Source organism: Musa acuminata, chromosome BXJ2-4 (genome assembly GCF_036884655.1).
Source record: "Musa acuminata AAA Group cultivar baxijiao chromosome BXJ2-4, Cavendish_Baxijiao_AAA, whole genome shotgun sequence".
NCBI classification, from domain to species: domain Eukaryota; kingdom Viridiplantae; phylum Streptophyta; class Magnoliopsida; order Zingiberales; family Musaceae; genus Musa; species Musa acuminata.
The window spans coordinates 10,005,621-10,017,887 of NC_088341.1; the positions used below are offsets into that span (position 1 = coordinate 10,005,621).

The following is a 12,267-nucleotide window of genomic DNA, read 5'->3' on the forward strand; positions in this document are numbered from 1 at the left end:
AACTGACACATTTGCAGAGAGAGTAACAACATCGTCCAAACATCAGCCAGAAAGGAGTATGCATCAACCACATTTGTTAATAAAGATCTACATAGAAAAGAAAGCAGTGTATCTTTTAGTGCAACGAAAGCAGTGTAGCAGGCATCCTACTGCAATATCAGGCAAAGGAAGAAAAACTCTGTTTATTTACCTGGTGGTCTCTATCAAGCTCACCACTATAGTCTTGTTTTAACCTGAGTCAAGATGTCATAAATAGAAACCTAACATATAGTATGTTCAATCTTTAACTCAGTGTCAGCCTCCAAGATGCTCAGCCACATAAAGCCTAATGACTAAGAAAATTGTTTGGGATTTAATCCACAGTTCAATTGCACAAGAATCATTACTAATATAGAAAACCAATTATAAAATTTTATTTGGACAAAAAGAACATCTCAAAAGATAACAGGTGTTCATTAATAATCATCACAGATGAGGACATCTCAGCTTTTTCTAAATATAGATTTGCAACTGAAACAGTCAACTAGGACGTAAAAAGAAATACAATCAGAATAACAACTTGTATTGAAAATCACTGATCCTTCTAGGATGAGCTTAGAAACTCTACAACTCGCCATAATACAACAAATTGAAGTTAAGAATATGGCACTAGAAGAAATCAAATTCCAGATAGTTATCTGAACCTTTTCCGGATGTGGCGTTGGACTTCTGGCTTGTTGATGCCACAGTCCCCATGAACCTCTCAATTGAGACATGTTTCGGGACCTCAGGAGGGCTTGCACATCTAATCAAGGCCCAATTGACACCCTCAAAGAATGGGTGTTGCTTTATCTCTGTAGCGCCACGCTTATAAGCAAGCCGGTGCTGTGGCTCCTTCACTAGCAATCCCCTTATAAGATCTCTAGCAGCAAAACTCACAACTGGAGACTCTGGAAACCTCAAGGGCTGACCAATCACATTGAACAGTGTAGCTCGGTTCCCAGACCCCTTAAAGGGAGTCTTTCCAAATAAAAGCTCATACAGGAAGATACCAAAGGTCCACCAGTCCACAGCACTGCCATGGCCCTCCCCCTTGATGATCTCAGGAGCCAAGTATTCATGAGTACCAACAAATGACATGGACCTGGCATCAGTAGGCTCTGCAATGAGCTCAGGCAATGGGCTAATCTGATTTCCAATCTCAAGCTTCTGCTTCCGCTCCTTCTTGGACTTGGAGGAGAATAGTCGTGGGGAGAAGCACGTAGTTGGGGCCACACAGGAAGGCTGGATGCAGGATGGTTCAACGCAAGCAGGTTGGACACAGTAGGCAGGGTTGTTTCTTCTAAAGGAATCAGAGTCAGGATTGGAAGACTTAATAAGGGTGGGACTGACAGTACAGCGAAGGGAGAGGTCAAAGTCTGAAAGCATGATGTGACCATCTTCTCGAACGAGGACATTCTCTGGCTTCAGGTCACGATAGATGATGCCAAGCATATGTAGGTATTCCAAAGCAAGGAGGACCTCTGCTATGTAGAACCTTCAATTGTGGAAAGCAAATGCAAATAGTCATAAATCATAAGCATAAACACGATAGTGGAAATTTTAAAGATTTAATGTGATGCTTTTTCTGATGCACTTGCATTCTCCAGAAATTCCTGAAAAAATATGTTGATAAGTAATTTCTAGGTACCTATTTGTATATAAAGCAAGGCATCATTATCATAATTCTACTGTTTGGCATGTTAAAGAACATACGAGAAATCCATAAAATCCCATTAAGATTAAAAGAAAGGACATTATTCGATCACCTTAGATCCTAAGAGCTCTTACCATCGCACACTAGATATTAGTATGTTGCTAATATTAAGCAATGACCCCTATACAAACTCAATAACAGTTTGGTCATCAGAGTTCAAGATGGCAATAGATCACTCAAGTGCCTTGATGTAGCTAAGATGTGAGACAAGAATTCTCACAAGATGTATATTGAATAGTTTAATATATATACCCTAAGAAAAGGGTTTATATGGTGATGAGAGGTGCTAAATTGTGTATTCCTTTGTTAACCCTCATCTAATATATGGTTATTTCCAGATAAAACAACTTTATTTACAAGTTTATAATTAATATTAATATCAAATAGTTGGTTGTATACCGAAACATAAATACATAATAGCCTTGTGCCCTTAGCACTTCATAAGACTAAAAAGATTTTGCTCCTGGACAAAACCTAGTCTAGTACAATAGCTTTGTGACTGCAGAGGTGTGATTGTTATTCATATATTACATGCAAAGTATATTTAGTTAGATATACCAGAACCTACATAACTAAACTAATTGACCTCACCATCCAGATCAGAGATGTAACTTGACTGGAAACTAGTTAAATCAAGTAGGCCCAAAATCAGCCCATTTAATTCCTAAACTGAAGAGTGGTATAGTAGTAAGGCATATTTCTGTTTTAACTCAGACAGTTAAAGAAATAATGTTCTTTCCTTAATACTTCTTTCGATGATTCTAATATCTACTTGAAAGTTTATTTTTACTACTCACGACCTCAAAGTACCGATTTGTCCAAGTTCCAGAATACTTTGTAGCAATGCAAAAAAATGATCACAAAATTCATTCTTACTTGAGACCAAGTCCATATACTAAATACCTAATAGACAAGTATTTTATACTGTAAGTGATTTTTTATTCCTGAAAAGTATATGCTTTAATCTTAACACTAACTGTTTTTCTTGGTTAATCACAAATCATCTTCAAAATACAGATACACTTAAATAGATAATTCCAAGAGAAACTGAGATCACATTCTGTTCAGCATCAACTTTATCGCTTATTAGTATTTTTGATGGCATATTTTTATCACCTACCTTAAGGACAAGCCTAAAATAATGGAAACTTTAGATGTGATGCGTGTGAACCATGCATCTTTTCAACAAGCAGGGCAGGGCTGTGTGCATATACAGCCCTTCCTAAATCCTACAACGGCAAAAGCCTCATGCACTGGCCTGCCCAATATGTATATGATCCAAAATATGCAGTTCAAAATAAGATATTTAAAGTTAGATTAATTGCAAATATAAATTTTTGAGAGCACGGGATGGTATAATGATGAGGTTGCTCCTTTGCCACCTAGCAGGCCACTCCTAAACAATCTCTTTAGATAATGGAGGTAAAGTTCCATTCGTTGAACCTGCCCAGGCCCCACACAGGCCAAAGCCTTACGCACTAGGTTTGCCCCCCCTTCACTGAACTTACCAACAGGGGTTTTAGCTAAATAATAAAAGGGAAATAGTAACACTTCGATGATAATTTTCTAAATGTAACACATTGAACATGTGAATAACTTATAGCTTTATGGTTTTACACCTACTATTCATTTGTCAATTATCTGTCAATACACAATGAAAGCCAAACAGCAAAAAGAGAAGCAAAATACCAATAATAAAAAACATGGTTAACCACAACAAGAACATTAAAACACAAAAGAAAATTCTGAATCATCAAATTGAGCAGTTTAATAAACCATACATATAAATGGTGCATAAATAATAAGATCAAGGTTCCTACTTGACTGCTTGTTCTGAAAAATATTTTCCAGGTTGCCTCTGCCGAAGGGTGTGCAGATCTCCTCCAGGACAATATTCCATCACCAAACAAGAGAATTTTTCTGACTCAAAGTGGGTATATAACGTTGGAAGAAATGGGTGATCAAGGCATTGCAATATCTCCCTTTCCATCTGAGCTCTAAGAAGTTTTCTACGACTAGCTAGAGATATTTTGTCCATCACCTTCATAGCAAAATAGCATTTTGTCCCAGCCAACTCTGACAAGTAAACAGTGCCTATATCTCCAGAGCCCAATCTCTTAAGCAGTCTGAAATGGCCTAAACCAAGAACCCCATCTCTAGCACGGATCACCTGAATTGCTTCCCATCTTGAGTCGTTTGCTTTGTGAGGCTTGTTAATGGTGCTGCTTATGTTGCTACCACTGCTTTCATCACTGACATCACTACTTGCACTGGCCCTGCAAGTACTATTCTTTCCACTCTCAACCTGGCTATTAACCTTAGCACTTCCGCTAGTCCTTGTAAAACTGTTGGTGCCCTCACTAAGTTCAGCAGAAACTGAGTTATATTTCATATTTCCCTTCTCTGAGTTTTCCTTTTCTGTACCCCTAATTGCTTCCAAGCTTATAGTCCTATTCAACTGAAGTAGCTCTATGGATCCATCTTGTATATTTAACTGTTTCAGATTGTCAGAGAATGCATCAAAGTCACTGGTCCCTGAATGTTTGGTTGTCTTTGCAGATATCCCATCAAACAAAGGTTCGACAGGTCCCTTATGAACGTGATCTGATTTTTGACATTCTAAGACCTCAGTAGTTCTTTGCATTGGTGTGTCCTCCTGAACCAACTTTGGCAATCTGCTTGGTGTGTTAGGTCCTGGTCTACTTGGCTTAGGCATCTGTAAAGGTGAAGGTTGTCGAGAAGATGGCTCAACATCCTGGCCACCAGGCATTTTATGTTGCTCTTCAAATAAGGGTTTGGGAATTGTACTAGTTGTCACTAATCCAGAGACAGGACAGTGTCTAGTTGTAGACCAACATAACATGAAGTTTGCTCCATATATCTGGAATAAATCTCCACCATCCACCTTGTAGCTTGAGCGAAAGATATCTAGTGTGCCATTGGAGAACTGTGTGCCTTCAACAAAAAATAGATCATCCGAAATTGTTGGTAAGCACAATGATAGAACCATGTAGCAAAGAAAACAGAGTTGCAATTTTATGGTAAAAGGAAAATATACACTAGTCCCAATTCATAGTAATCAAAAATAAAATATTTACTACAAGAAGGGAAAACAACCAAGAAAATGGTGAGCATGAACATCATTGTATCTAAAATTACCAAAAATGGATCTACCGAGACCTATTAAGCTGACAATCTGGTCATTTTTAAACCAAACACACAACTACGGATAAAAACTCAAAAGATGAGAGGTCATGTCCTAACGAAGTAGAAAAGAAAATGAATCCAGAATGGGAAACCTAAACAGATTGTTTTTAAAAGTAACTCCTTCAAGACCAAATCCAATTCCAGACGACAACTTGATCGACAGCTCTGACATCACAGCATCGTACATAAAAAAATTAACGGAAACGATCCATATAAAGATTGAATCTTTTCCGTGAATAAAGGAAGTTGGCCGAGCCCCGGCTAGAAAAAGCCTGATTTTCACCAGAGAGAAACAAGATAAAGCCGAAAGAGAGGTCAAAAAGAAATCGTCGACTGCTGGTTCCCAAAATAGTAAGGAAGGAAATAAAACTAGCTAGAAGTCTATAAATCAACAGTAATCACCGAAACAGCGTCAAAATCCAGTCTTTCTGCCAGCAAATGTAGCACAATCCAGCACGCAACGAAAAAGGTATCGGAAGCGATCAGTCAAGCGCCGATAAAATGCCAATCCCTTCGGCATCTCCCAACCCCAATCTTGGAAACCCTAACAGATATCAATCGCCCTCGAATTCTGAAAGATAGAAAATTGCAATATATGCGAAAGAAATCACAGAAAATCAGCATAAAAATGATCCAAGAAATGTACCTGGTAGCGGAAGATCGCAGCTTTGGGTGGTTCCTTCGCTGCAGAGGGAGTTCCCCTTGCACTCCTCTCTTTGGAGTATCTCCCAAGTGAGAGAGAGAGAGAGCGAGAGAGAGAGAGAGAGAGGACAGCGAGAGAGTGCGTGCGAGGGACCCAATAAAATCAAGGAAAACAAAAAAGGTAAAGGAATACTGGGGCCCGCTTGCCATTAATTATGCTTATCATGTTTCCTATATTAAAAAGAAAAAGTATTTTTGATCACCTATTTATGATTTTATCGAATAAACTAATTAATTTCATTTAATATTTAGTGATAAAGGAAAAAAGATCTTCGGTAGATAAATGACTCAAAAGAGTGCCTCACTTCATTGCAAATGGATTTAAGTTTTTGAAAAAAAATATCTTCATAAATTTATAATTATAAAATATCCTTCAAATATATTAGTGCAATATATGCTACCTTAAATATTATGATTCTCCATATATATATATATATATATATAATTCGGATTAGTTACTTTTCATTATGGTTAGAATTAAATAAATATATGAAATATGAGATATCTAACACACGTAAAATATAATCCACATATATTGTTGGGATTATTAATTTTATGACGAACATGCAAAACAATTTGAAAGCCTTTTTGTTAATATAATTGATTTTGTTTTTGTTTTTTTGAATCCTTCACTTTTATGTGAATAAATATCACATCCGAATGGTTAAACAATAATATCTGAATAAGATATGCAAAATATATTTGTTCCAAATATTCGAATATCACATGAATTTTGCTAAGATAATTCATTTTGCTTTAAAAATCCCTCATGATTGATTATGAGTTGATGGGATCCAAAACATAACTCGCATATCGTGTAAATATTTGGACAGAATGCATTCATTTATTGTGTGCTTTAAGAAGCACGTACAATAATTGATGATGCTTCATGATTCCGTCATCAAGAGAACTACATGTGTTGTGTCCCTCGTCACTATCATTGCTGGTTATACTAATGATGCCGAATCATACGATGTTTGTGATGGCCATCAGTGAGAATTATAACGAGCACCTTGCAGACATGATCTGTCGAGAGGCCTCGGTGCGCGTATGCGTCGATGGCGAGGCGGATTCGATGACCTTACGATGGAGGGAATTCTATCGAGCACTTTGCAGACATGTTCGGTTCTGACATTTACCATCTACGACACTGCTTAAGAAACCTCGGTGCATGTATGCCTCGATGGTGAGGGGGATTCGATGCGGTCACGAGACGGCATTTTCTGATTGGCATTTTGACAAACGGCGGGTGGGTGTGCTCGGTGGGTAAGGAATGATATTGAAGCGAATGGTTAGGAACAAAAGTGAAAACGATGATGTTAGAGAGATGAAGTTTTCGACGATAGAGGCGATTGACGTGTTGATCCTCAGAATGTCTCTTAGAAGATAAATTATAACTAAAACAAAGTTAGGAATTACCCAACCCCGACGCTCATCCAATCTCGGAAGCCGTAATGTGGATGTTGACATGCCATCTTCAACCTTTAGAAATGGGAAGAATTAAATTATATAAAGGGAACAGTAGCGCATGTTTTTGATCCTATTTAATTTCATTTAATTAATCCGTAGTAGTAGCCGTAAATAAATTACTGCCGGCACGTACAACCCACCACGCAGCCGCCGCCGCCGCCGCTGCTGCTCGATCAAGTAGAAATCAAGAGAGTACAAGATAGAGAGGAGAGGAGAGGAGAGGGAGAGGGGGAGGGGGAGGGGAGAAAGAGATGTGCCAGAACCCTAAACCTAGTCCCGCTCCGAATCCGGATCCGAGCCCCAGCCCCAGCCCCGGTCCTAGCCCTAGCCCGAGCCGTAATCCTAACCCCGGCGGTGAGGAGCGGTGGCGGGGGGACCTCAAGAAGCAGGTCCTGGTGCAGGACCTAGCCCGGAGGCTCTCCGGCGGCGACATGTCGACGCGGGTCCAGGCCGCGCGGGAGGTGCGCAAGCTCGCCCGGGCCTCGGCCAAGTCTCGCTCCGCCTTCGCCGTCGCCCCCGTCGTCCAGCCCCTCATCGCCATGCTCCCCTCCCCGGACCACGACGCCCGGGAGGCCGCCCTCCTAGCGATCCTCAACATCGCCGTCCGCAACGAGGGGTGAGTTCGCTGATCTGCTCTGCCTGCTGCCCCTCTTCGTTGGCATCTGCTCGATACTTTATTGCCTGAAATGAGCTCCTTCCTGATTTGGATGTATAATTGTCTGTAATTTAACTGTGAATTTCCTGATACCATTTTTTTCTTTCATTCTTTGCTGAATTCAATTTGCAATAATTCAAACTAGTGGTATCTGTTGTTTGTAGTGTTTAAAAACTGTTCTCTTTTCTGTAAGGGGACTCAGAATATAATACAGTATCAAGTTGAATTGGAAGGACAGATAGAAATGCTAAATCTTGAGTTTGTATTATGTTCAAATGGAAATTGAACTTAGTCCATTGAATCTGTGAATGATTCTTCAGATTTTGATATATTGAGAGCATGCGTTTCTGCTAAAATCATATTTCTGTTTGAGTTGGTTCGCATCCCATATTCAGATACATCGATGGTAATTGTTTCCATTAAGTTATAACTTCTATTTTTGGGAGAAATTTTGTAAAGTTTGTTGCTTATAATATGATATTGCAAATATCGAGAATCTTGTTCTCTTGGAAGAATGACTTAATGAGTGAAAAATGATTTTAGGAGCTGTGTGTTGGTATTAAATGTGAACAACAACTGATGCTTGTTGCCTAATTCTTCCCCGTCAAGATGGTGCTGATCATGACTACAATTTAGATCGAGAGGTCTCTGCTAAGGCTGTGACAAAATTTTTATCATTACATGTGGCTTCCTACCAGACTTCAGTCCTGGCCAGATCCTAACTCAGGTTTAGGCAAGATATGGCCGAGTCTTATCTTGTTGCAATTAGGCTCATGCATTTAAGAAACAATACCTCCAAGTTCACCTAAATAAGGATAGAATTTAGAGGAGAATATACAAGCTTTGCTACAGAGCACAATATCTATCTCAGAAGTACATATGAGTAGACGGCCAGTTGAAGATAAAAGTGCTTGGATGAAACCATGAAGCTTAGAAATTTTGTCGAAACATTTAACCTTTTCTAACTAGATGATAATGTTTTTGATATATGGATTTGGGATAGAGATTGTAGGTTTTATTATGGGGCCATGATGCTGATCTTGAGCTTCAGAATTACATGATTGGAGAGATTAAAAGAGATGAATTTCATTGTTTTAGTGTTCGTTTGGACAAAAATGTTTTGTGCCTAATGTGTATTTTGAAGTAAATATAAAGGTAACTGAGTCTGTGGTGAAAGAGATATGTAGGTGTTCTTACTCATATGAGCATCTGTCTTGCGTTGATGGTTGGTGGTTTTATGATAAAGATCCTTGGGATGTTATTCTGCACAGAATAACTGCAGATCTAACATTCATATCTGATGCTAAGGATGGAATGGCTGGAAATTGAAAGAGAGATGAAGAAGAAGCAAGTAGAACTTACAAGAGCATGTGAGGTAGTAAGAAAGGTTTATTGTTTCCACTTGTATCTGAGATTCTCCCAAGTGGGTAGCTTCCTCCAATATGAAATTTACTTCTCAAATCACTGCAAATGATATCATAAATGAAAGACAAGAAGGAATTCTTAAAAGCAAGATTCGGTCTTGGCAACTGATCTTTACACTTTAAATTCTTAGACAGGTTGAGTATGATCTTCATTTGGCCTTGACAAGATGCCTACAACAAGATGTGGTGTGTTTACAGCCATAATCTTAGATGAGCTGATTTCTACCGTATCGTTCAATGTCAACACAATTTTGGCCAATTTCTAGCCTTTAGTACAAATGGCTAGTATCTATTTGAATTGGTTGAACTCAATTGGAGTTAGTTGATTTTAACCAATTTTTAATCAATTTGATAGATTCAAAAGAAAAAGATGGAAGGAACCCAAAGTCTATCATAAGTGGTAGCCATAGGAGAGAAGAAGAAGAGCGAAGTGGAAGAGGAAAGACAAGCTATGACTGTTATCGTGAAACAAAGGAATCAGTGTCATTATTGCATTTTATCATTGTTTGCAATCATCGGATTTGATGTTTGACACCACTGTTGTGATGTTCATCAGTCATTATCATGCCAAACAGAGAGAAAGGGTATAAGGAGATGAAAGTGGGGGATGGAGGGTAGCCTTTTAACCTTATAAGGAAACAAGGGTGTGATAACAAAGAAGATGTCTTGGGATTATTCAAAACCTTGTGGTTGCTTTCTTCACACACACACACATATGTATCATCACATTATTCGACACTTAACCTGCATGATGATTAAAGAAGTGTTGGGACCATAGAGGTGTTATCTTCAAGGTTATAAGTGAACAAATTTTGGATATTTTTTTGTGATATTTGTAATTATTTTCTAAAATAGTGGCTTTAATAATTTGCATTTTTTATTTAATAGAAACCACCTCTATTTCTAAGCGTATGATTATGTATGTTGACTCTACATCGACTTTACGTTGACTCAATGTTGAGTCTTGTGGCGGTGGTTTTGAGCCTAAGATATATGTGCATATGCATTGGGGCTGAGAGATGCCATATGCTTCTCTTGTTGATCATCTTCTTGTTACAAAACAAATGTTTCTCTTATTGTTGAAGAACACTAACTTTATTTTTTTTTCTCTGTTAAAAGTTTGTTAGGTCATATGGATTTTTTTTATTTCTTATTTTCCATTATCCAGTAGAACTATTTGTGACAAGAAGAAATTTACAAAGTAATGTTTTGGATGCTTATCTATTTAAAATGGAATGTTTAATCCTGAATGGTCTTTTTTTTTTCTGCAAAAGACTTACATCATATTTTCTGCTTCTTGTTCAAAATATTATTAGCATAGATGCTTATAGTTTTGCTATCAACAACTGAAATTAGCCCTGCTGGTGGAATTAGTGGGAAAAGTGTGGATGCCACTAGTGTTACTTTTTATTACTTTATATTATTATTGATACTTTTCTGACCCGTAGTAATTAGTTATAGTTACTTTGGTCAATATATTTAATTTCTATCGACATCTATAATTACAAATTTTGGACACTTCCGGACTTTTGTCCTTTTTTTAACATAAATGCTCCAAGGTGTTACAATTGTTCGAATACACTCGTTGAAATCGGATGTTATAATTAAGCATCCTGATCTTGTCTGCCATGTTGTTTGTTTGTTGGTTCTATCATTCGTTGGACTATGGATTTCTACTAACATTTTCTTTTCTGCCTCAGAAATAAGGATAAGATAGTGAAGAGTGGTGCTGTGCCCCATTTAGTAGAGCTCCTCAGATCTGGGAAGAATAGCCTAAGAGAGTTAGCCACCGCAGCAGTGCTGACACTGTCAGCTTCAACACCAAATAAACCCACTATTGCTACCTCTGGAGCAGTGCCCCTTCTTGTTGAAATCCTCATTTCGGGAAGTATCCAAGGAAGGGTTGATGCCGTCACAGCCCTCTATAATCTTTCTTCTTGTGAAGATAGTTCCAATTTTATTCTGCCCTCAGAAGCAGCTAAACCTCTTCTCGCCCTTTTAAAGGACTGCAAGAGATACTCCAAGTTTGCTGAAAAAGCGACTGGTCTCTTGGAAATCCTGTCTAGAACTGAAGAAGGAAGGAACTTGATCTCAGAATTCGATGGAGGGATTTTGTCACTGGTAGAGACCATTGAAGAGGGTTCATTGCTGAGTGCAGAATATGCTGTCGGAGTATTGCTTTCTTTGTGCAATAGTTGCCGGGAGAAGTATAGGGAGCTTATCCTCAAAGAAGGTCCAATTCCAGGACTTATGCTGTTAACGGCAGAAGGCACAAAGAAGGCCCGGGAGAAGGCTCATAATATCTTGGATCTGCTTAGGGATGATTCCAAGAAGAAGAAAGTAGCATCGAAAGACCTGGAGATTTTAGCTTTTGACATTGCTACTCGTGTTGACGGCCCAGTCAAAGCTGCAGCAACAGCAAAGAGGATAATGGAGGATATGGTCCGACGAGATAGGGAACTTACCATCACCAAGCTTCAGCCTAAAAGATGTCGCTAACTTGAAATGCCTTTTTGCATATCGGGTTTACATATTAAAGCTAGAAGTCTAGGATTTGTTGGCATCAAGTGTAAAATTGTTGTGTGTTGAAGTGAATCCACACCATGCATTTTTTTCTTTTTTTTTCCTTTTTCTTTCTCCCTTCCTATGTACATATGTGTTGCTCCTAAAATGACTTTTAGCTGACTTGCTAAAAGTGCTGTGCTATGATTTCTTTTGCAACAATGGATCTTCTGCATTATAAATCATTTTCGGAAAATTTTGTCGAAATATGTGTTCGAAAATTCAGATTAGAAATTTATGACTTGTTGATTGAGATGTTGTGTTACTAATTATTGACTATTTAATCTACCTTCTCCAACTTGTGACAGTATTGTTACAAGAGGAGACTTTGTGACAGTCTGAATGTTTGTTAGTCTAATCATAATTAGTTTCATAACATAATTTTATGTATACATATGCAACAGTCAGTCTACTAATAAATTTCCAACCTATATATTGTAATTTGAATGGTTATATTATCTAAAACATACTGCCTTAACTTTGAATGGATATATAATTGCACATTATATGAA

The 12,267-nt window shown here is 38.2% G+C and overlaps 2 protein-coding genes across 4 annotated transcripts; one reads left to right on the forward strand and one right to left on the reverse strand.

Annotated features, from left to right (window-relative positions):
* Positions 1-391: 391 nt before the first annotated feature.
* On the reverse strand, positions 392-5,739 carry LOC135583488 (serine/threonine-protein kinase D6PK-like). 3 transcript variants are annotated; one of them, XM_065103765.1, is made up of 4 exons: positions 5,589-5,724; positions 5,345-5,486; positions 3,556-4,690; positions 392-1,516 (listed from the first exon to the last, which is right to left on the reverse strand). In XM_065103765.1, the coding sequence occupies exons 3-4, from the start codon at positions 4,596-4,598 to the stop codon at positions 649-651; spliced, it is 1,911 nt and encodes a 636-aa protein (XP_064959837.1). In that variant the 5' UTR covers positions 4,599-4,690; positions 5,345-5,486; positions 5,589-5,724; the 3' UTR covers positions 392-648. The 3 variants fall into 3 exon arrangements, with proteins under 3 accessions (XP_064959837.1, XP_064959838.1, XP_064959836.1); XM_065103766.1 differs by having other exon boundaries at positions 5,345-5,513; positions 5,589-5,707; XM_065103764.1 differs by lacking the exon at positions 5,345-5,486 and having other exon boundaries at positions 5,589-5,739.
* A 1,493-nt stretch (positions 5,740-7,232) lies between these two features.
* On the forward strand, positions 7,233-11,962 carry LOC103981330 (U-box domain-containing protein 4). Its single transcript, XM_009398023.3, has 2 exons — positions 7,233-7,730; positions 10,894-11,962. Exons 1-2 carry the CDS (start codon positions 7,366-7,368, stop codon positions 11,690-11,692), a joined length of 1,164 nt encoding a protein of 387 aa, XP_009396298.2. The 5' UTR covers positions 7,233-7,365; the 3' UTR covers positions 11,693-11,962.
* Positions 11,963-12,267: the final 305 nt, after the last annotated feature.

Coding starts and splice junctions, on each gene's coding strand:
- LOC135583488 (XM_065103764.1), bottom strand. CDS start 4,598: ATGTTATGTTGGTCTACAACTAGACACTGTCCTGTCTCTGGATTAGTG. Junction 1,517..3,555: donor TTTTCAGAACAAGCAGTCAA/GTAGGAACCTTG, acceptor CCACAATTGAAG/GTTCTACATAGCAGAGGTCC.
- LOC103981330 (XM_009398023.3), top strand. CDS start 7,366: ATGTGCCAGAACCCTAAACCTAGTCCCGCTCCGAATCCGGATCCGAGC. Junction 7,731..10,893: donor ATCGCCGTCCGCAACGAGGG/GTGAGTTCGCTG, acceptor TTTCTGCCTCAG/AAATAAGGATAAGATAGTGA.